We start from the raw sequence: 24,057 nt of genomic DNA, 5'->3' as shown, positions 1-24,057 counted from the left end.
AGGACTTGTTTAGGAGACATTACCAGCTACACCACTTGGTGACTATCAATGGAATCCCTGATTCTCGTCCGACACAAGAGTATCCACATGGTGGCAGCAAGCATGTAGAGTTCAATTTCTATCTGGGGAAGACATCCTGGTTGATCTGAGAGTAGCAGCACTGCCTGCTGATATCCTCCCTACTGCCCTGGGATAGAGAGATGACTTACAGCTTTCACCAGATGCCCCAGATCGGAGACGATGGGCTAGGAGGCATGCCCAAGATGATGTTCAAAAACCAGCTCAAATGGTACGCGATCAGTACGTCAAGTGAGCTGAGGGAGACGATCATCAGGCTGCGGGTGATGGTCAGCTGTCAGACGAGGAGGCTGAGTATGCACAACAGGAGGATATACTGGAGGATCCTACTGCAACTGCACACGCAGAGATTCCCTCCCTGGGATTCTTTACTGGGCATGAGGTGGACATGGCTAGGACCCTGATTGATGAATCCATATTTGACGATAAATTTTGGATTGATTTAAGTAGATTTCATCATATAAACTCACATTTATTGATCCAAATAGCATATTTTTGTTTTCTCTCTCTAAGTTGAGCTTAATTGTGAAAACATGCTATTTCGTGCTTAATTTAACTACTTTTATTCCACTTTCATTCCATTTGATGCCTTGATATTTTTGATGAGTGATTTCAGGTATAATAGGTAGGAATGACTTGATAAGAGTGGAAGAAAAGCATGCAATAGGGAGAAAACATGAAGAAATCAAAGGAGAAGCACACACTGGAGTGTGCGTACGCACAACCTACTATGCGTACGCACAAGAAGCACACGGCCATGTGTGCGTACGCACAATATCCTATGTGCACGCACAAGAGGAAGATTCAGCATGTGTGCGTACGCACGAATCAGCGCACGTGACTCACTTAAAGAAAAACGCTGGGGGCGATTTCTGGGCCTCCGAGCCTAGTTTTGGACTTTCTGAAGCTGATTGAGTGCTAAATCAAAGGGGCATCACTCCATGTCAAGTGGAGAGCAATTAGGGTAGATTAGAAACATGCTTTAGGTCATATTCTAGAGAGAGAAGTTCTCCCTTCTCTCTAGAATTAGGGTAGATTAGGTTAGATTTCTCTTAGATTTAGGTTTAATTCTTGTTTTCATTTTGTTTTTCTTGCCATTTATTGTTATTGCACCTTTGTTCTTTACTTCTATTTGTTATTTCCCTTCTTTATCTTCATATGTCTTTTGGGCTTCCTCTTGCTCCTTTTGACGGATGATTGCTTGAGGCTGGTTCATTGCTTCCTCGAAGTGATCCATTGGCTCTTGTTCTACTTGACTAACATAAGTAGGATCATATTGCTCTTGGACCAATGGATATGGGTATTCTGCCATGGAGGGTTGTGGTAGAAAGGAGAATTCATTTTGTGGTTGAAAGTTATCATACATGGGAGGTGATTCATCTTGGTAAGAATAGTGAGGTGGTGGTTCTTGGGGGTATTGGTAGTAGAATTGGGGTGGTTCTACATATGGTTCATATGGTTCACAAGGTGGTTGGTATGGTGGGTAAAGATTAGGGTCATATGAAGGTGTTTGGTGGTATGGGGCTTGTGAGTACGGTTGTTGAGGGCTATGTTGAGGGAAGGGATCATATGTATGTGGTGATTGTAGTTGACAATCACAATGAGGGTCACATCATACATTAGATTGGTATGCATTAGGAGTTGGATTGTATCCATAAGAAACCGGAGGAGGTTGTTGCCAAGAATGTTGGTCAATTCCTTGAGGCTCCTCCCACCTTTGATTCCCAAATCCTTGATACACATTCTTATTGAAGCTTCTATTTCCTACAACATAGTTGTAACCACACTTATAGCCAAAAGGGTGAGAATTCATGATGGCAAATAAAAACAAAGGCTAACAAAAATAAGCAACAAAATCCTAAACCTAACAAAAACTAACAAACTAGCAAAAGGCAAACATATTCACATATTCACAATAGCCAATAACATAGCACCATTGCAATTCCCCAGCAACGACGCCATTTTGATGAGAGGTATCAATTTGTCGGTATAGAATTTCTCAATGAAATCTCGTTTGTCAACTATAGTTTCTAAACCAACAAACAATTCTCAATCAAAATTTTGTTTGTCACAAGTACAAACCACGATAAAAATAACCGAAGTATTTAAACCTCGGGTCGTTTTACAAGGAATTGCAATGAAGTGAAGAACAAGGGGTTTGATTTTATAATGGGCAAGAAAATATAGATGACAAGAAATTAAATGACAACAACAAATTAAGAAATGGAAAGAACTCTTGGCTAGACATAGGTAATTGAGATCACCATCCTTGTCTACAAACCATATATTGACAATTATGAGGTACCAACCCATTAAGTCTACCCCTATGCTTAAAGCAAGTATAATGTCTACCTCAAGCATTAGGTCGTCAGATAGGCTTGATCAACATCAATCCATAAGTCCCAGCCTAGCTACTAATTGACTTAGTAGTAGGCTAGAGTCAATGGTTATCAAATTGACCACCAAGAGTTCTCAAATCACCAATTCATTAAGACCCAATCCTAATGACTCAAGGTCACTCAATTCCCTTAGCCTAGGCCAAGAGTCAAGAAAACTATCCAAAACCTAGAGAAAACATTTTAACAAACACCTAGAGTACACTAAAAATAAACATCATCAATTGTAAGAATTAATAAAAGCTATAACTAACATGAGCAAGAATTCAATAATAGAAACTAAGATCAACATAAAAGAAACATGGAAACATAAAATTGCATTAAAAGGAAATTAAATGCAACAAGAGTGCATGAAGGTAGAAATAGCAAAACAAGGAAATTAACAAGTAAACTAGAAGAATAAAGATGTAACAACAAGAAATTAAAAGGAAAACTAAATCAAAACAACAATTGAAGATTGGATCTAAGCAGTGACGTAACCAGAAAATTTATGTTGGGGGGCAAAAATAATACACATTACTATCAAAAGATATATTAATTTAAATTTAAAAATATAAAAATGCATATTCATTATTCGAATACAAAAAAAAAAACTAAAAATTACATTAGCCGCTAACTTTTTTCGCTTCAATTCTAAGAATTTCTTTTTATTAGAAGAGAAGACTAATAGAGTGACTTCAGATTCTAATGGTAGCTTTCTTTTAAAATATTTTTTCATTATTATTTCTAAAAATAAAAAATATATATTTTAAATTAGTAAATTGATCAATTTACTTTAAAAATTTATATGCAACATAATTACATATAATAAAATAGAACGAAAGATAAACAAATAAATAATAAGAATCACTAAATTGAGAATAAAATAAAATATATAAATTTATGAAGAGAATAAAAAATAGATTAATACCTAAATTATAATTATTTGAATTAAAATTTGCAATTGAAAATATCAAAAAGAGAAACAATGAAATTGAAAGATACATAGAGTCATAGAAAGTTATATAAAACAAAATAGAGAATTTAAAATTTACCTTTTGATGAAGCGAAGATGACCACTAGATAAAGAATAGAAAAAGAAGATTGAAAATATGAAACTAAGAAAAGGGTTTAAGAGAATAAATGAGTAACGACTGGGATTTGAAAATAGAAGAAGACTAAATTTAATTAGGTTAACTAATAGTCAAAATAATAGAAAGATAAAATGGGTTTAAGACTTTTAATAATTGGGTTTAGTTTATTTATAATGGGGTCATTTAAAATTTAAAATGGGACATATATATATTTTTTGTTTAAAATTATCAAATCAGAGTGGGGGCAAGTGCCCCCTATCATGATGCTTGGGTCCGTGCCTGGATCTAAGGAAAATTAACCTAAATTACCCTAAATTCTAGAGAGAAGGGAGAGCTTCTCTCTCTAGAATTCTACCTACAACATGATGAAAGCTACACTATGATTCTCCCCCCTAATCCCTTGCCATCCTTGGGTTCAAAAACATCAGAAATCGCCCCCAGCGTATTGCCCTTAAGTGAGTCACGTGCCGCTTGTCACGCGTACGCGTCATTGGCAATTTTCCTGGTCACGCGTGCGCGTGGGGTGACACGTACGCGTCGCTTGCGAATTTCCATCTTACGCGTACACGTGGGTGACGCGTGCGCGTGGCCTTCAGTTCAGCAAATCCTCATTTCTTCATGAATTCTCCATTTTTGCATGCTTTTTCTTCATTCTTTCAACCCAATCTTTGCCTTATGAACCTGAAATCACTCAACAAATATATCAAGGCATCGAATGGAATTAAAGTGAACTAAAATTGGCAATTTAAAGGCCTAAAAAGCATGTTTTTACACTTAAGTATAAATTAAGGGAGAATTACAAAACCATGCTATTTAATTGAATAAATGTGAGAAAAGATGATAAAATCCACTAAAATTAACACAAGATAAACCACAAAATTGAGATTTATCACCTTGCCAAGGTATGCATCCTTATTGAATAGATTTTGCTAATGGTGATTCGTGTCAAAAGGACTTGGTCTTAGTCAGTATTGTAAATTTTATGATTACAGCTACTGAAAGTGAAGCCAGAAGAAGTATTAGTTGAATCTACTAGTGTAATTGGTCAAAAAATAAAGAAGGTAAATGCAGAATCTCTATGCACTAATTTTCTGTCTTCTTGTGTTTTTGTACTTTGTAATTGGACAATTACCTAAGCATTCCAACAAGCAGAAATTCTGTTTGCCACACTAATTACTTCTCATTTCCTTGCAGGGCATTTTTAAGCTCACTTCCCACGTTAGTGGGTTCACTTTCATCATCAATTGAAGGGTAATCCCTGTATTCTGTGATTATACTTTTGAATTTTACAAATGGCATGCTATCATGTTAAGAAACTAACTTTTTTTTCCTTAAAAATTATTTTCGTCAGAGCAACATTGTTGTGTCAACTTTTCAATACATTTTCCCTCCTTTTTATAATCTTATCATTTTGCTTGCTTACAAGGCAGATGCTGCAGCAGTGGCAATCACAACAACGGACCTTGTTAGCAAAAGCGTGGCAATTGAGACTCTGGTATCACTGTTTCCTCTTTTAATTTAAGGTTCATACAATCAACTTGTATTTACCTACTGTAGCATATATATGTAGAGTTTGTAACACACATGCACGCATTTATATAAATTGTAACATTGTCATGTTTTGGACTCTGGATCATTTGGATGAATTGTTGATATGAACAAAATCATGGGCCAAAAGGCGTGTTTCATTTGGCTAAATGGAAAAGCAAATAAAAAAATTGAGTATTTTGGAATTTCTGTGCAATCAAGCGCCTTAATACAAGCCATAATAGGATGTTTCATACTTTCATTTAAATGTGACCTGTATAGCTTGTGCCTTGTTAATGGTAGTTGGGAAGAAAAAGTAGAGGGGCCATAGTTGCATGCATTTATTTGTAAGGAAAGTAGTCTTGATAGGTAATTATGTATAATAGCTAGCTATAGTTTCATCAACTTCAAATTTTCTAAACTGAAATCTTTAACTCTTTTTAAGTTTTGGTTGTTAATGGATTATGTTTGGTTCATAACAATATTCTATGTTCCCTTTTTTTTTTGTGGTGTTGGTTAGGTTGGAGAGACTAAGGTAAGGGTTGGGAGAATGGCAAAAGGCTCTCGGATGATCCATGCAAATATGGATGCCATACTCGGGGTATGTCCAACATGATGCTTCTTTCTCATTTGAAATATATGGTTTTTTCACTCTAATCCTTAAACTATATCTACCCTAGGTAATAACAACTGATGCCCGGGTAACCAGCAATGTTTGGAGAAAGATGGTGTTGGTTGCTGTAAATCGAAGTTTCAACCAGATAAATTTATGTAATTTTCACTTTGTTCGGGAACTGCAAATTCATTTAGTTATGTTGTATTTAAATTTTATATTTGATATTCTGTATATATCAGAATAACGGTGTTGCAATAATTTTACAATTTTAATTTTGTGTGTTGCTTTTAATGCAAAAGGGTCATATACTCATATTATCTCCATAAAAAGATATTGCTTTTCTGAGATTTTACCATGTTATGAATTGTGACTGATTCTTACCTTGTTTTTGCAACATTTTACTACAGGTAGATGGAGATACTAGTTCTAATGACACTGTTATTGCTTTGGCTAGTGGGTTATCTGAGTTGGGCTGTATTTCTTCACTGGACAGTGATGAGGCTGCTCAACTTCAGCCATGCCTAGATAAGGTATATTTGTTCTTCTACATTGTAACGATATTATAATTTCATCCTCTATTTTTTTGCTGTTGAATAACTTAAAATAATGATTTACTTCTACACTTACAGATAGCTTAGATTTCTAGTAAATCTAGGAATGGGAGTACTATGGGCTTTTAAATTTAGATTCTTTGTAATATGGGGAGATGGTGCATCATTATGCCGGTATTGTGTGTGCATAAGTTACTAAGCTAGAATTTAATGATTCAATAAAGCTCCACATCCAAGTGATTTAACCAACCAAGTCTTTTAGATTCACGCGCTTCTTCTTTCAATTTGGTGTACATACGTTCTTCTTCATCCTTGATACTACGTCTTTTTCTTCTTCTCCTCCTTCCTTTTCATCCTTCTCCTCCAACATCATCATGATCATCATCGTTATCGTCATTGTCGTCTTCTTCTAATACGTATCATTGTCTGATCTAAAATTGATTTTGATGTGTTTTTATTCAAAATTGACTTGGTCTGTGCTTGTTTTTGAAACGAGTTTGTATATTGTCATCATTAAGTAATTTCAGTTCATTTGCAATTTAATTTTCGGTTCATTTTAGATGTAATTTCGGTTCATTTCTGAGTGAATTTCTGATCATTCAATTTTTTTTGTGCTTGAATACAATCATTAAGTAATTTCAGTTTATTTTAGATTTAAATAAGGTGCACTTGGTCTGTGCTTGTTTTGAAACGGGTTTGTTTGTGTATCATCGTCATTAAGTAATTTCGGTTCATTTAGAATTTAATTTTTAGTTCATTCTGGATGTAATTACGGTTCATTTCGGAGTGAATTAAGGTGCATTTGGTTTCGTTGTTCTGTACAATTCAAAACTCTTATTCCTCACATCCTCTCTTGAGAGGAATTAAACCGAGAAAAATCGAAGAAAAATCAAACAAAAAAGAAGAAACAAAAATAGAAAACTCCTCAAAACTCTTCATCATGTTCTTCTTCTTGTCTTGTTCATCTTCTCCTTCTTGTTTTTCCTTCTCAAAATTCTTCTTCTTTTACCCTCTTAACAATAATAAAAACATGAAAAAGTCAAACAAAGAAGAAGAAACGCGTAATGCTGTAAAATCACTTGATTAATTTGGATGTGTTTTTGTTCATGATTCAATTTTGTTTGTGTGCTTGTTTTCGAACGCAATCATTAAGTAATTTCGTTTCATTTTGGATTTAAATAAGGTGCACTTGGTCTGTGTTTATTTTGAAACGAGTTTGTTTGTGCATTGTCATCATTAAGTAATTTCGATTCATTTGGAACACAATTTTCGGTTCATTCTGGATGTAAGTTCGGTTCATTTGGAATTCAATTTTGTTTGTGCTTGTTTTCAAACACAATCATTAAGTAATTTTGGTTCATTCTGGATTTAAATAAGGTGTACTTGGTCTGTACTTATTTTGAAACGAGTTTGTTTGTGTATTGTCATCATTAAGTAATTTCAGTTCATTCAGAATTTAATTTTCGGTTCATTCTGGATGTATTTTCGATTCATTTCTGAGTGAATTAAGGTGTGTTTGGTCTCGTTGTTCTACACAATTCAAAATAATTCTTCTTCTTCTTCTTATTCTTCTTCTTCTTGTTTCATTTTGTTATAATTATTCTTGTTTTACTCTCTTGATAGGAATAAAACCAAACAAAAGAGAAGAAAAATCAAACAAAGAAGAAGAAGAAACACATAATACTGTAAAATCAACAAGGAGAGGAGGAGGAAAAGAAAAAAAAATGCAGCAACAACAACAGTAACAAAAGAATGACGACGAGGAGAAAACACGCGAAGAAGGAGGAGGAGGAGGAGGAGGAACGTGAAGAAGAAGACCACGACAACGATAATATAAAGCCCCGCGCGTATAATCATGTTCTTTTAATGAAAGTGGTTTTTGTTAGTATTGAGTCTACTTGGTTGAACTTGGATGACAATAATGCTTAGATGTGTAGCAGATCTGTTAATGATTTCTATGCTAAATTCGTAACATTTAAACTACTTTACTTGGGGGTTAATGGGTAGAAAAACGAAAAGAATGCAAAATTTCATGAATTTTGTTTTTATAAAAGAATCAGTGTTCCATGATTTCCTGTAATTCTTCAAAAATGATCTCCTAGTTTTGGTTGCCCTTTTCAGGTAATGCAAGATCTTGCCAAATCAATAGCTTGGGATGGAGAGAGAGCAACATGCCTCATTGAGGAATGCTTCTCTAAATGAAGCATATTTTTGCTTGATCGTGCTATTACATTATATTATAATATTCCCCAATGATAATACTATACTTCCTTTTTCTACATGTTTATATTTCCTAGAGGTATAGATTTCATTCTGCACTTATTATCTCAACAAATCCTCTTTATTCAAATATTTTTTAGTTGCCCAACAAGTAGGCATGGCTCAAGAGTAATATAAAAAACAATATATATATCATTCTTTCTCCGCTTCTCTGTTTTCCTCCGCTGCTTTTTCTGTTTTTAACTGTCTGGCTCAATATCCATGTTCATATTATTTTCCCCCAAGATACATAAGCCATTGCTGATATCTTGCAAGGCCATGTGATCAGATTTTCCCTTTGTTTTCTGCCTTTTCTGTGGTTTGATAGACGTGTAACACAATTTTGTGGTCTGGTTGATGTTGATTAGTTTGAATGAGGCCTCAATCCTTCTTGTATATATGTATCATCAAAATTTGCAGGTCAATGTAATGGGTGCAGATAGTGACGCTGAAGCTGCAAAAGTTGCTCGTTCTGTTGCAGCATCTTCACTTGTAAAGGTACGAGTAATTGAACTAAAGAATTTTGTTACTATCTCAATCTCGCTGAAGAAACATTTTCTGATATAGTGTTTTATCAGGCTGCTGTGTTGAGCTTCTCCTACAGAACAAACCAAGTTAACAGCTGAACTCTAGGAGGGATATCCTTTTTTTAAGAAAATTCCTTGTGAAATTGTGCATCTTGGAATCCATGTCCTCCTCATTGTTCTTACAAAAAAAAAATACATAAAAGATCTGACTGAAAAAGAGCCTAAATTATCATGTCTCCATAGGATATTCTCTGATTCTTCGCTACTTATTGCAACCTTACGTTACCCACTAACACCATCAACTCTTGCAGCTTCTCCTCTTTCCATTCCTTTAGAGGACGTCTCTATTTCAAACTCCTAACCCAAGATATCCCATCTTACAAACCGCACTCGCTAATCCGACAATCTTATCAAGGGTACAACATATAGTTTTGGAAACCTATCCCGAAGAACACCTCCCTTGATCCACAAACTCTTCTAAAATTTAGTTTTGTTCCCATCTCTTACTACTAGTTGCATACCATCTTCAAACACCTTCGTCAGCTTCTCATATCACTATCAATATGTGTTATATCGGCCCAAAAATCCCCTCCTACCACCAAAGCTCTACTTTTACAAAGTACTAGAATCTTGGATGCCATTATAAGAGCTTACCACACACTTCCAAAGAGGGAACTCCTCCCTCTTAAATCTCCACCACCAAGAGAAGCATCGTATCTTTCAATACCAAATCTTTTACATCTAACCCACCTTGACTCTTAGGTTTCTGAATAATATCCCACTTTACTGTAGGCATACCCCATCATCCGTCCACCTTCTCCCAAAAGAAACCACATTGTAAAGAGACAATTTTCTTCGCCACCAACACCGGAAATTCTATCGCCCAACACCATCAATTGTGAGTAGCAGCTAGGGGTGTTCAAGACATGACCCAGCTCAAAACCCAACCCATAGCCGAGGCATATTTTATCGGGTTCGAATTTATCCTTTTTACCCAGTGTAATTTTCGGGCCAGGTTTGGCTCATACTTCGAGTGACCTGGTCCAGTCCGAAGTTGTATTTTATAATTGAAATATAAATTTTAGAGGTTGTATTTTACCCAGTGTTATTTTTGAATTAATTTAGAATCAAATCAAAATAGACCTGACAAATATTAGGCTTGAATACAAATCTAATTAAACATGGCCCGACTCAACCTACGTACATCCCAAGTAGAAGCAGGTGTCCTCAAAACTTGACACCTCTATATCTACATCGGTAATAAAATTTCAATTAGCAAAATTCTTTATTAAAATGTTTGTACAAATTTTTAATCTTTTTACCCAAGGATTAGCCAGTTAAGTTTATTTAAAAGTTAATGTAATGTGCTTAAAAGAACCTAATTTCTGGCTTTTTGCAAGGCTGTATTTATTTTGAGGTACTAAGACTGAGACTAGGAGACTATAACTCAATAATATGTAGATTTTCTATTTTTAGATGTCATTGTTAAATAAACTAAAGTACTTGTTAGAGTTGACAAAACACAAAGGAACATTAAAAAAAAAATGGATTGAAGTCATGATTTATGATGTGTTTAACCTAAAAAACATGTTTTGCCAAAAGTAGCAGCCAATATGTGGTATTGCACAAGAACCTCTAATTCAAATCTGCCCTATATACTAACATTCCATTCTTAAATTGGTTCTAATTCAATCTGTTCTGTATACTAGCATTCCATTCAACTAATACCTGATAAGAATAATTATACTTTTATATAGGTTGTAATAAGTAATAACTAGTCCTAAGATCAATTATACTATAGTGAATGTAACAATAACATTGAAATAACTTGCTGAACAAAGTAATTTAGTTAAGCTTCGAAAGTTTAAAAGTATATAATATAGTGACCTCAACAATAAACCAAACATGATTACACACTTGATTACACACAGATTTAATAAAGTCATATTCTACAAAGTAATTTAGTTAAGCTTCGAAAGTTTAAAAGTATATAATATAGTGACCTCAACAATAAACCAAACATGATTACACACTTGATTACACACAGATTTAATAAAGTCATATTCTACTGGCTTTAAAAGTTTAAGCTTCGAAAGTAATTTAGTTAAGTTTCGAAAGTTTAAAAGCATACTCTACTAGCTTTGAAGTCATTCTCTCTATGAAAAAAATGGAAATAGATTACACACGCTTGATTAACTATATTCAGGCCTTATATCTTTTGATCTATTGAAAATCTAAAACATGAGAAAATGTAATAACACACACTTAAATGACACTTGTTCTTCAAAGAAGCAAGACGAATTCTCAAACACCAAAATAACTCACTTGATCTCTAAAACAAAAGCTCTCACTATGAAAAATAAAGAGGGCCGACACTAATCGAAAGATTCTACCTCTATTCAATCTCAATATTCAACAAAAACATCAACAAATTCTCTTGTAGTCCTTGCATCCAACAGAAGAAACAAATTAAAAGAGGCACCATATGAAAATAGGACAAAAAAAAGGAAAAAGAAGAGATATGAAGAAGACATCAAAGATGAGAGAGAGAGAGAGAGAGAGAGAGAGAGAGAGAACCGTATTCGAAGCAATGGAGAAATGGTGAAGGCCTTCTCGTTGGAGGCGAACTCGACGCCGAAGAGGGGAGTGGCATCGACAAAATGGGGTGATCCGGTGGGAAGCACTGAAATTGAGAAATGAAAAAGGAGGAAGGGATGGCAGTAGTGTTGGGTTAAGGGTTTTTGTGTCTCTTTTTTTTCGTTATTTTGAATACTAGAGGTAATTCAGTCGTTTTATTTATTTTAATTTTAATTTTTATTTTAAATTAAATAAAATATTAAAATATAATTTAAGTACCATTTTTGAAATTTCATACCATCATCTCCCTCTCCTCTAAAACAACCTTTACCTAATTCTAATTACATAAAGATCAGTCTCAATTTCTCAGTTTTAATATGTTTTAAAGATTAATAAGACTAGGTTAAACTGTAGATCAATACTAAATTCAATCAATCTAGATCAGAATCGACCCAATCTTTTATAATTTCGATAAAACTCGAAAAGAAATGACACAACACAACACACAGACAGTAAGCCACACACCCAACCATCGTGGCATCGCTTTTGTTGCTCTCTGCCTCTCCCTCACTGCTATTAGGGGTGTGCACGGCTCGGTCCGGTCCGAAAAACCGACCTAGTTCTGAAGAATTTTGAACCATGAAGACCCGGGGAGAAGAAATGAAATCTAAAAAGTGAATGAAACGGGGACCACGCCATAGCTCGGGTCACCCGGATCCGACCCAGCGGTCCGATAATCATACACAACTAATGGCTATTGATGGATTATGGTTATTTTTATGTGAAATTTAAGTATTGTAAACTTTAATATTTTGTGTTATTAGTCATTATAAGACTATAAGTTAATGTTTTATGTTTAGAATGCATAAGACTTTAGACTAATGCAAAATATTGTGTTATTTGTATTGACTTAAATATTTGGTGTTATTAGACAATATTAGTATTGATTGTGGTTATGCTTTAATTTTGGAGAAGGGTTGGTTCTTCTTATATTTTTCTAAGTAAATTTTACCATGTCAAATAATAGTTGGAATTTTGAAAATTTGGATATTTTCACATGCTAGCTTACAAGAAGGTAGATAATGTAGTTAACGGCCTGGTTTTTACCCAGTATAATTCTGGCTCGAAAGTGATTAGATTTCATCGGGTCTAGAGCCGGGTTCGGGTCTAACAAATAGGCCCAGCATATATTTCGGGCCGGGTCTGGATCACATCAAATTTGGTTTCACCCGACCTATGCACACCCCTAACTGCTATGCTATCTCTTTAGAACCTGATCTGTTTTGGGCTGAGAAAGATATGATTTCATAAGGTCAAAATATAAGATCGAATTTGACTAAGGAAAACCCGGCCCCATCAGCCCCTCATTATAGGGGTGTTCAAAACCGATTAACTAAATCGAAAAAAATCAATAACCGAACAAATTGAAAAAACTGAAAAAATGATATTTTGCAGTTATTTTTGCGGTTTGTTTCGATTTTCGGTTTTGACATTGAAAATCATAACCAAACCGAACTGAACCGGTTTTTTTAAAAAACCCTATATAAAGGATCCCCTCCCAAATGATCTAACCCATACAGCCATAGTTATCAAACCGGGCTCAACCCCGCTGGAAACCAGTCACCTAACCAGGCCGAGACATCCATTGAACCAGCCATGCAATAATCCCGCTAAAACCCGGTTCGACCCGACGGATTTTATGTAAACCCGGCGACCGGCCGGTTAATTCAACCCGGTCCGAGTCATGTTTATTAATTTTTTATATTTTTTTTCTTTTGAAACACGCTGTTTCAAGCTTTTTGAATGAACCCTAAGCCACTAATCCGAGTGGAACCAACACCCCCCCCCCCCCTCCTTCTCCCGCGTAACCCCAGCCTCGTCTCTCTGCTCTCTCGAGCTCGCAGCCCCTCACCTCGTCATTCGTCAGTTCGTCACTCTCAGTCTCTGGTCTCTCACCTCGTCGCTGTCTCTATGTCTCTCACCTCGTCGCTCTCTCGGTCTCTCACCAGTGAAGCAGTGAACTATATTCGTCGGAACCAGTGAAGCAGCATCTGCTCCCTCGGGTGGTGGTCGTCTTCTCAACCAGGTGAGCTCCAGTTTTCGATCCTGTTCTTTCTGTAGTTCAATGTTGATTTCGGTAAATCTGGTGGTTGTTGCTGTTTTATTTAGTTTTTAGAGTTGTTGTTGCTGTTCTTTCTCTGGTTCAATGTTAATTTCGGTGAACCAGAGCAAATTTTATAGTTGTTGCTGATCGTTCTGTTTGTTGAATGTTGGTTTTTTAGAGTTGTTGTTGGTGAATCTGTGCAAATTTTAGTTAGAATTGTTATTGAATCTGGTAGTTGCTGGCTTGCTGTTGTTGAATGTTGGTTTTTTAGAGTTGTTGTTGGTGAATCTGAGCAAATTTCAGTTAGAATTGTTGAATCTGGTAGTTGCTGGCTTGCTGCTGTTGTATTTGGTTTTTTAGGGTTGTTGTTGGTGAATCTGAGCAAATTTTAGTTAGAATTGTTGTTAAATCTGGTAGTTGCTGGCTTGCTGCTGTTGTATTTGGTTTTTTAGAGTTGTTGTTGAACCTGAGGAAATTTTAGTGAACTTTGTTTGAATGGTTAAATTTGTTGTTGATTCTCATCACTGAACTTTGGTGGTTGTTGCTTAAAAGCTCTTTTGTTGAATACTTGAATAGCTAAATCTTTTGTTGCTTAAAAACTTTGGTGTTTTTTTCTTTTGCTAGAATTTCAAAATGAGGAAAATGTTGATCAAGCTCCAAATTTGTCTTATGAAGATATTGATGCCGACTTTGAGATCACCCATTGAATTTGATTTACCGATTGTGTTATCTTTTGCTCGCCCTTGTTGATTTAAATTGAGAAAGTGTTTTGTACTAGAAACTAGTTTATTATTTTTTTTAGATCATTAGTTATGTTTAAAAGTTGATATTAAATTATTAATGTTTGTAAAAATTTGCATTTTTAGTTTTAAGACATTATTTTAATTTTATTTATATAATTTTATATTTTTTTAATTTATGACCGGGTTAACCGGGGGAATCAGTGACCCACCGGTTGACCGGATTGATTACCGGTTTGGTTCTGATAACTATGCATACAGCCACCAGTAACCCTAACTCCTTCTAGCCTCTCTCCAGTCTCCAATCCTCTGAGCTCTCACCGCCTCTTGGTGCCGAAAACTCCTCCTACAGCGTCGCCGAATCTCACTGTGCCAAAACTCCTCACACTTCCCCGCTACCGACGACGCTGGACAGCACCATTGCAGCGGCGGGGCTCTTTTCTCTCCCTCTCCCCTCGTCGTAGCGGTTCTCTCTCCCTGTCGTGCTCCACACACCAGCAGCACGCCGTCTACACCACACACCAGCAGCACGCACCAGAGCCATCGTTCGCTGTCCTCCGCGAGTTCGTAGTCACTGTCGTCCTCGTGCTGTAGTCACCGCAGTAGCCATTCCTCTGCATCTAGAATGGGGATACCTCTTAGCTCTCAGGTAAATTATTTGTTCTAATTTTTTTGGATCTAATTAGTTGTTCTTAGTTCTGTTTTAATAATTGGTTCTATTTTTATTTTGTATATGATTTTTGGTTTAGGGTTTTTGGTTCTGTTCTTTCTAATTTGTTCTTACAGCTTTGGTAATTTGTGGTTCTCTACTTTGAAAATTTGTGGTTCTGTTTGATAATTTCTGTTTGAAAATTTGTTATGTGTTCTTGTTTAATTATCTAAGTTTATAGTGTTTTCTAATAAAAAGATAAATATGAGTGTCGCACGTCAAGCATACGCATATTACTGAGTTTGAATGAAGAAAACAATTAATTAGGCCAATAATAATATCTGAATGTAGATATAGATATATATGTAGGTAGAAACCGCCGGTTTCCAATTTACAAATCAAATTTTTCATACCAAATACACCTAATTTTCAAATTAAAAGTTACCGGTGAAATGTTTTAAATATTTAAAGATAGTTATATATTTTACAAGGTGCGTGTTGATATGTAGTTTCAGTTACTGATGAGTGATGAGTCCCATTGTTCTTGCCACTACGCTTGAACGAACAGAACGTGTGGGAAGCAGATAAATTCTACATGGGACCAGTTTCCACTTGGATCAAATATTTGAAACTTTGTGCTGAATTTGTGCTGAATCCTTCTCTTGATTTTTTTTTTGTCATGGCAGGTATAGGATGCATCCAGAGATATGCAAATCCTCTTCAAGCACTAAATAGGAGCCAATTATCTTGCAAATCAGCACCATTTTACTAGACCAAGTGTCTTGGCCTTTATGTATTCTATATCATTGATTTTTTTTTTGGTGACTCTATGACTGATTTGAAAATAGCTTAAGAAGGTTGTAGTCCGTCGTATATGATTAGAACATGAAATCTTTTTAATGAATGTAAAACCGAAAAATCGAACCAAACCAACCGATTTTAATTGGATTGGTTGGTTTCGATAAAAAAACGGAACCAAGCCGAACCGAAGAATTAATACCAAATTGGATTGCATGACTTTTCTTCCAAAAACCGAACCAAACCGCAAACCGAACACCCCTACCTCACTACTTCTTGCTTATTGGTCATATAACTGAATCTGAAACTTGAGAAGGGAGAGCATATATACATAAACAGTTACTTAGCTAGTAGCTACTCACTTTCTCTTCACTTGAGCTGTGAAAAAAAATGTATTCGTGCATTCCTCACCAACTTTTTCTTCAGTTGCATTCGCCGAGTTCCCGAAACCCAAAGGTGCATTTCGAATGTCTCTTTATTTATGATCGTTGCGTGTTTGATTGCTGAGTAAAGTGCAGTTTCTTAGATCATTTTTCATTTGCAGATTTTCCCCTCACGTGTTCCTTCTTCTCCGCGGATTTTGAGGATCTGCACTGTTTCAATGAGTAAGGCTTCAAGTTACATACCAGCTGCTCCAATTTTTCTTCCTGAAGGACCTTGGAAGGAGGTTAGTTGTCATATTCATCATTAATCACAATTGTTGTCATTAGCATTCATCGCCTTAGGTTGAATTTGGTTAGTATAGTGATAGTAAAAACTAGTGTCTTTGTTTTTAGTTTCTCTATCTGAGTGCCTTCTCCACTCTATTTCTCATTCCAAAAGCAGCCTTAGATAAGGGTCCTTTGAATGTGTTTCTAGAAAGGGTTCATTAAAAAAAGAAAAATAAGAATATATGAAGTGGTAGTCAGTTTGAATAAGTTTCTCCCAAACATAGAAATACAAGACTGAATTAAACTGCTGTGTACTTTTGCCATGTATCCAATCAATTTTTTACATTTTTAAGACTTTGTGAATAATTAAGTATTTAAGGCAAATACTTTTTCTGATATGACAATACATAAATCGGATGTCTGCATAATACCTTTTTGCATTGACAATAGAGACAAATTAAATACTAGAAATACATGGTTTTTATTCTTTTTTTTTCTTTTGAAACCATTGATAAAGTATAATCTTAAAAGTACTTCGAAAAAAAATGATCAAAACACACCTTAAATTCTTTTCAGAAAAGTTTCTCTTTTGAATGATGTGTTGTTTGTGCTAGCTTCTTGTTATTTTACTCTATTCGGAAGTCGCATTTTTTTATGATGAAAGAAATATGTTTATTGACTAGTAAATTTGCTCTTCTTGGTCATGCATTGGATGCCTAATTATAGTTTATTTGCTATTAGATTCCCTTTCTAGGCCCAAAGCAATGTATGCTTTCAATTCTCGAAATGGGATGTTGTTATGATATTACATCTTCTTCTATTCAAGGTTACTTGAAGTGGACAATATGCAAGTTGGTTTACCGGTAGTTGAATATATGATTTTTGATCATTCAGATTCCAGGAGGAGTTACTGCTGCAGAGGGATTTAAAGCTGCCGGAATGTATGGAGGATTACGTGCCAAAGGAGAAAAGCCCGACCTTTCACTTGTTACGTGCGACATTGATGCTATATCTGCAGGTTTGCTTGTCTTGTGGAATTTTAACTCAAATCAACTTGAGTATGGCATGCACTTCATGCGATTGGATTTTTCTTCAGGGTCATTTACAACAAATGTGGTTGCTGCTGCACCAGTATTATACTGCAAAAAGATGTTAGATATTTCAAAAACTGTAAGAGACTTCTACTTTTGTTGATTTCCTTTTCAAGATGCAGCCGGTATTGTACCAAATGCGTTACACAGTTATGCAGTAACTAACCTTGTCAATATCTGATGAGCTGGTATCTTTTCCAAGCTCCTGTGCAAAATGCTTTCACTGTCCTAATGTATATATGAGCAGTTTTTCTGTCAAGAAATGGATGGTTCCTCAACCATGAGCTAAAATTCTAATAGCATGCATTGTGCTGCTGTTCCTTGGAAACTCTATCCTTCTTACTTGATTGCCAGCTAATAAGTCAATTTTGGTACTTGTCAGGCACGGGCTGTAATAACTAATGCAGGCCAAGCAAATGCAGCTACGGTAGGATACCAAAACTATTTGTTTCATGTGCCTATGAATAATATTCAATAGTCCACTGAAGTGTGATCTAATCAAGTTACTTTAGTGCATCGATGAATGCTCTCTATGAACTTGATTCATTTGAACTTTTTCTAGAGAAGATAAACCTTTTGTTGCTAAGGCCCTTAATATCTGCAGGGTGAAGCAGGTTATCAGGACATGTTAGAATGTGTGGAATGCCTTGCCAAGGTATGCATCCTTATTAAACAGATTTTGCTAACGGTGCTCCATGTCAAAAGGACTTGGTCTTAGTCAGTATTGTAAATTTCATGATTACAGCTACTGAAAGTGACGCCAGAAGAAGTATTAGTTGAATCCACTGGTGTAATTGGTCAAAGAATAAAGAAGGTAAAGGCAGAATCTCTATGCACTAGTTTTCTGTCTGTTTGTGTTTTTGTACTTTGTAACTGGACAACTACTTAAGCATTCCAACAAGCAGAAATGCTGTTTGCCATACTAATCACTTCTCATTTCCTTGCAGGGGGCATTTTTAAGCTCACTTCCCACATTAGTGGGTTCACTTTCATCTTCAGTTGAAGGGTAATCCCTGTATTCTGTGATTACACTTTTGAATTTTACAAATGGCATGCTATCATGTTAAGAAACTAACTTTTTTTCCTTAAAAATTATTTTCGTCTGAGAAACATTGTTGTGTCTACTTTTCAATACATTTCCCCCCTCCTTTTTATAATCTTATCATTTTGCTTGCATACAGGGCAGATGCTGCAGCAGTGGCAATCACAACAACGGACCTTGTTAGCAAAAGCGTGGCAATTGAGACTCTGGTATCACTGTTTCCTCTTTTAATATAAGGTTCATACAATCAACTTGTATTTACCTACTGTAGCATATATACGTAGAGTTTGTAACACATGCACACATTTATATAAATTGTAGCATTGTCATGTTTTGGACTCTGGATCTTTTGGATGAATTGTTGATATGAACAAAGTCATGGGCCAAAAGACGTGTTTCATTTGGCTAATGGAAAAGCAAATAAAAAAATTGAGTATTTTGGAATTTCTGTGCAATCAAGCGCCTTAATACAAGCCATAATAGGATGTTTCATACTTTCATTTAAATGTGACCTGTATAGCTTGTGCCTTGTTAATGGTAGTTAGGAAGAAAAAGTGGAGGGACCATAGTTGCATGCATTTATTTGTAAGGAAAGTAGTCTTGATAGGTAATTATGTATAATAGCTAGCTATAATTTCATCAACTTCAAATTTTCTAGACAGAAATCTTTAACTCTTTTTAAGTTTTGGTAGTTAATGGATTATGTTTGGTTCATAACAATATTCTATATTCCTTTTTTTTTTCTGTGGTGTTGGTTAGGTTGGAGGGACTAAGGTAAGGATTGGGGGAATGTCCAAAGGCTCTGGGATGATCCATCCAAATATGGCTACCATGCTCGGCGTATGTCTAACATGATGCTTCTTTCTCATTTGAAATATATGGTTTTTCCACTCTAATCCTTAAACTATATCTACCCTAGGTAATAACAACTGATGCCCGGGTAACCAGCGATGTTTGGAGAAAGATGGTGCAGGTTGCTGTGAACCGAAGTTTCAACCAGATAACTGTGTGTAATTTTCACTTTGTTTTGGAACTGAATTTATTTAGTTATGTTGTATCTAAATTTTATATTTGATATTCTGTATATATCAGAATAACGGTGTTGCAATAATTTTACAATTTTAATTTTGTGTGTTGCTTTTAATGCAAAAGGGTCATATACTCATATTATCTCCATAAAAAGATATTGCTTTTCTGATATTTGACCATGTTATGGATTGTGACTGATTCTTACCTTGTTTTTGCAACATTTTACTACAGGTAGATGGAGATACTAGTACTAATGACACTATTATTGCTTTGGCTAGTGGATTATCTGGGTTGGGCTGTATTTCTTCACTGGACAGTGATGAGGCTACTCAACTTCAGGCATGCCTAGATGCGGTAAATTTGATCTTCTACATTGTAACTTCTACATTGTAACGATATTATAATTTCATACTCCATTTTTTTGCTGTTGAATAACTTAAAATATTATTTACTTCTACACTTACGGATAGCTTAGATTTCTAGTAAAACTGGAAATGGAGGTACTATGGGCTTTTAAATTTAGATTCTTTGTAACATGGCAAGATGGTGCATCATTATGCCGCTATTGTGTGTGCATAAGTTACTAAGCTAAGATTTAGTGATTTCTATGCTGAATTCGTAACATTTAGACTACTTTACTTGGGGGGTTAATGGGTAGAAAAACGAAAAGAACGCAAAATTTCATGAATTTTGTTTTTATAAAAGAATCAGTGTTCCATGAGTCCCTGTAATTCTTCAAAAATGATCTCCTAGTTTTGATTGCCCTTTTCAGGTAATGCAAGGTCTTGCCAAATCAATAGCTTGGGATGGAGAGGGGGCAACATGCCTCATTGAGGTATGCTTCTTTGAATGAAGCATATTTTTACTTGATCGTGCTATTACATATATTATAATATTCTCCAATGATAATACTAGACTTCCTTTTTTCTCCAATGTTTATATTTCCTAGAGGTATAGATTTCATTCTGCACTTATTATCTCAACAAATCCTCTTTATTCAAATATTTTTTAGTTGCCCAATAAGTAGGCATGGCTCAAGAGTAATATAAAAAACAATATATATGTCATTCTTTCTCCGCTTCTCTGTTTCCCTCCACTGCTTTTTCTGTTTTAACTGTCTGGCTCAGTATCCATGTTCATATTATTTTCCCCCAAGTAAGATACATAAGCCATTGCTGATATCTTGCAAGGCCATGTGATGTCGTGATCAGATCATTTTTCCCTTTGTTTTCTGCCTTTTCTGTGGTTTGATAGATGTGTAACCCAATTTTGTGGTCTTGTTGATGTTGATTATAGTTTGAATGAGGACTCAATCCTTCTTGGTATATATGTATCATCAAATTTGCAGGTCAATGTAGTGGGTGCAGATAGTGAGGCTGAAGCTGCAAAAGTTGCTCGTTCTGTTGCAGCATCTTCACTTGTAAAGGTACGAGTAATTGAACTAAAGAATTTTGTTACTATCTCAATCTGGCTGAAGAAACATTTTCTGATATAGTGTTTTATCAGGCTGCTGTGTATGGCAGAGACCCTAATTGGGGACGCATTGCTGCCGCAGCTGGTTATTCTGGGGTCTCTTTCCACCAGAATAAACTTAGGGTGGTGTTGGGGGATATTTTGCTGATGGTTGGTGGGGAGCCACAATCATTTGATCGGTAGGACTTTCTGCTGTTGGTTATTTTAGTTGATTCTGGTATGCTAGTGAATCATGATATTGCTTCTTTAGTTGACACTTCATCAATAGTTAACATTTCATAATAAATCATCACCTATCTTGATTTACTCAAGACAAATGAAATATTTTAATCCTGTGGGTACAATTTTTCCAGCAGACTAATCTTTTCAGAGTTAAATAGTAGTTTACTCCAATTTTTTCATGAGACCCTTAGCAACAAGCCTCAGTGCTACTGTTAACAAAATTTATGCTCCGAATACTGGACGATAAGATATACAATTTTTTATGTTCCTAAATGGTATCAGTTCACATTTCTGTTGCTTGAAGGAAACTCTTTGCATAAATATCAATCATTTAATCAAAAAAACTTTTGGTTAGGTTAGATTTCTTCCAATCAGTAACATATCCCTAGAATGAGAAGATCAAGAATGAAAATGAGGTAGAATAACACTGTTTTCTTTACTAGGTTCCCATGTTTTTCCATGCATCGTCCAATAGGGTATCATGTACATTTTTTAGCACTGAACTTGTGCTCAAGACCTTTGTCCATGGCTCCATGCAATTTAGAGTCTACCTTCTTGCAATATTTGCACTCATTTTACATAATCATGGCTTGTTGCTCTATTTTAGTTACCAACCACCATATTTTAAAGCAAAAGCTAGAGAATCAGGGGCCAGGATAGCTTTGAATGCGTTATATTTTCATCCACACACATGCAATCTCTCAGCTTCTAAACCAATTAGAACTAATCTTAACAATGCCTTTTCAAATTTTTAGCTGGAACAACATTGTTGTGATTTTAATTAGGAATTGTCATGTGGGTAGTTAGAGGTACACAATCTCTTGACAAGTTCCAAACATTGCAGGGTTGCTGCTAGTAATTATCTAAAAAGGGCTGGGGAGACTCACGGTACTGTTAGAATTAACATATCAATTGGTAAGTATATTACTATAACTCAATAGCATATGCTTTATTCTTTTACCACTTCAACAGTATAATCCAGTGAAGGGATCTACTTCTATTGATAATATCGTTAGTGTGTAGGGTTAATATTCGAATTTCGTATCTTAAAGATAATTTGTTCTTTAAATTGGTACTCGAAAGATTTTGTTAGTCATATTAGTTCCTGAAAGATATAACCATAAGGCAAATGAACCTTTCCATCAGTTAGATGACGACGTGTCATATTAAGTATCACGTGGCATTAAATTGTCATGTCATCATGTCATATGACACATCATCATCTAACAAATAGAAAGATTGATTTGACTTATAGTTGTATTTTTCAAGGTCTAATATGACTAACAATCTTTCGGGGGATTAATTTGAAAAACCCGGTTATCATTTAGGAACGAATTTGAGTATTGCCTTAGTGTCTAATTATATTAATTTTCCTACTCACAGGCAACGGACTAGGACATGGACAAGCATGGGGATGTGATTTGAGCTATGATTATGTAAAAATTAATGCAGAATACACAACATGACCCAATAAAAATCGCCAAACCTAGATTGGCCAAAGTTTGATTGCGCATTGCTAAGAAGACCGGACCAGCAGTATGTACTTGAAATGCGCATGAACGCACCAGAAATGCTTTCAATATTTTCGAACAACTAATATCTAGTGGTGGCAAACAGGCCAACCGTCACTTGTCAACAGAAAAAGGGGTTGAGAGAGGCCGGGTAACCAATTTTGGTAATATGAAAATAAACAAGAAATAAAAACTCAACAAGTATGTTACTATTCAGACTAATGTAAACCACAACTAGTAGATAAAAAAAAAAGTCTTGCAGCAATGTAAACCACAACTAGTAGATAAAAAAAAAATAACAATGTTGCCACTTTCAATATTCACATATTTATTCATTCAGATGGTCATTACTCACTATTTACTCTCATTCAAGCGAGACTTTCAAATTTACTTTTTATTTTCTTAACTTCCAAAGTAGTATTTCAAAGAAGAATTATGTTTCAAATACACAAGATGACACCCAATAATTCAATAACTCATTATGATATCATCAAATTAGTTATTATTATTTTTGTTTTGACTGCTTATTTTTTATTTTTTTATCCTTATTTTCGATTTTAATTTGACTGTTCATTTATTGGTCTAGGAGATATCGTAAAAAAAAAAATTGAATGTTCATTTGTTCATAATTGACTAGCTGTAATCTTAATGTTTAAAATTTAAATTGGATTTCAAAACGGAAATAGAAGCCCAAAAAAATATAAAATGAAAAAAAATTAAAAACTCAAGATTGTCAAATATGTTACCTTATCCAAAAAGCCAAAGACGAGTTTGACCTGTTAATTAGTTGACTCATTTTGTCATCCCTAATCTAAAGTTTGAATTGTTAAGATTTGATTTCTTTTATACTTTAACATAACACTGATTTTGAAATATAGCTGTTATAGACAAAAGAAGGCGTAACCGACGAGGCAATTAACTCGTAACTGGCATCGCGAGATAACGACAAAATCACCATAACGGCTACATCATTAAAACCCATAACGGCATCGCGAGATAATGACAAAATCACCATAACGGCTACACCATTAAAACCCATAACGGTTGAATCTCAATAGTAATACGCTGTAATTAGCACTAAATGCTCTAAGGGGCAAAATTAAAAGGATAAGGCAACCAATAGGTAAGTATACTAAAAAAGACT

General features: G+C 35.1%; 1 protein-coding gene and 1 long non-coding RNA gene across 3 annotated transcripts; one reads left to right on the top strand and one right to left on the bottom strand.

The window, feature by feature from the left end:
* Positions 1-3,691: 3,691 nt before the first annotated feature.
* LOC110271954 (uncharacterized) lies at positions 3,692-11,773 on the bottom strand. Its single transcript, XR_015902434.1, has 2 exons — positions 11,605-11,773; positions 3,692-4,542 (listed from the first exon to the last, which is right to left on the bottom strand). It is a non-coding gene; the product is annotated as an uncharacterized LOC110271954 (long non-coding RNA).
* A 1,618-nt stretch (positions 11,774-13,391) lies between these two features.
* Positions 13,392-23,267, top strand: LOC107633253 (arginine biosynthesis bifunctional protein ArgJ, chloroplastic). 2 transcript variants are annotated; one of them, XM_016336894.3, is made up of 19 exons: positions 13,392-13,690; positions 14,747-15,097; positions 15,784-16,351; positions 16,440-16,562; positions 17,440-17,563; positions 17,642-17,715; positions 18,019-18,063; positions 18,241-18,291; positions 18,382-18,450; positions 18,584-18,642; positions 18,818-18,887; positions 19,438-19,518; positions 19,598-19,684; positions 19,939-20,061; positions 20,480-20,542; positions 21,056-21,133; positions 21,214-21,359; positions 22,247-22,317; positions 22,786-23,267. In XM_016336894.3, the coding sequence occupies exons 3-19, from the start codon at positions 16,286-16,288 to the stop codon at positions 22,866-22,868; spliced, it is 1,413 nt and encodes a 470-aa protein (XP_016192380.1). In that variant the 5' UTR covers positions 13,392-13,690; positions 14,747-15,097; positions 15,784-16,285; the 3' UTR covers positions 22,869-23,267. The 2 variants fall into 2 exon arrangements, with proteins under 2 accessions (XP_016192380.1, XP_016192383.1); XM_016336897.3 differs by having other exon boundaries at positions 13,467-13,690; positions 14,710-15,097.
* The last annotated feature ends 790 nt before the right edge of the window (positions 23,268-24,057 follow it).

This window comes from Arachis ipaensis, chromosome B1 (genome assembly GCF_059453495.1).
Source record: "Arachis ipaensis isolate K30076 ecotype BB chromosome B1, ASM5945349v1, whole genome shotgun sequence".
NCBI lineage: Eukaryota > Viridiplantae > Streptophyta > Magnoliopsida > Fabales > Fabaceae > Arachis > Arachis ipaensis.
The sequence above is the reverse complement of the archived record's forward strand: the minus strand, read 5'-3'. Positions and strand labels throughout refer to the sequence as shown.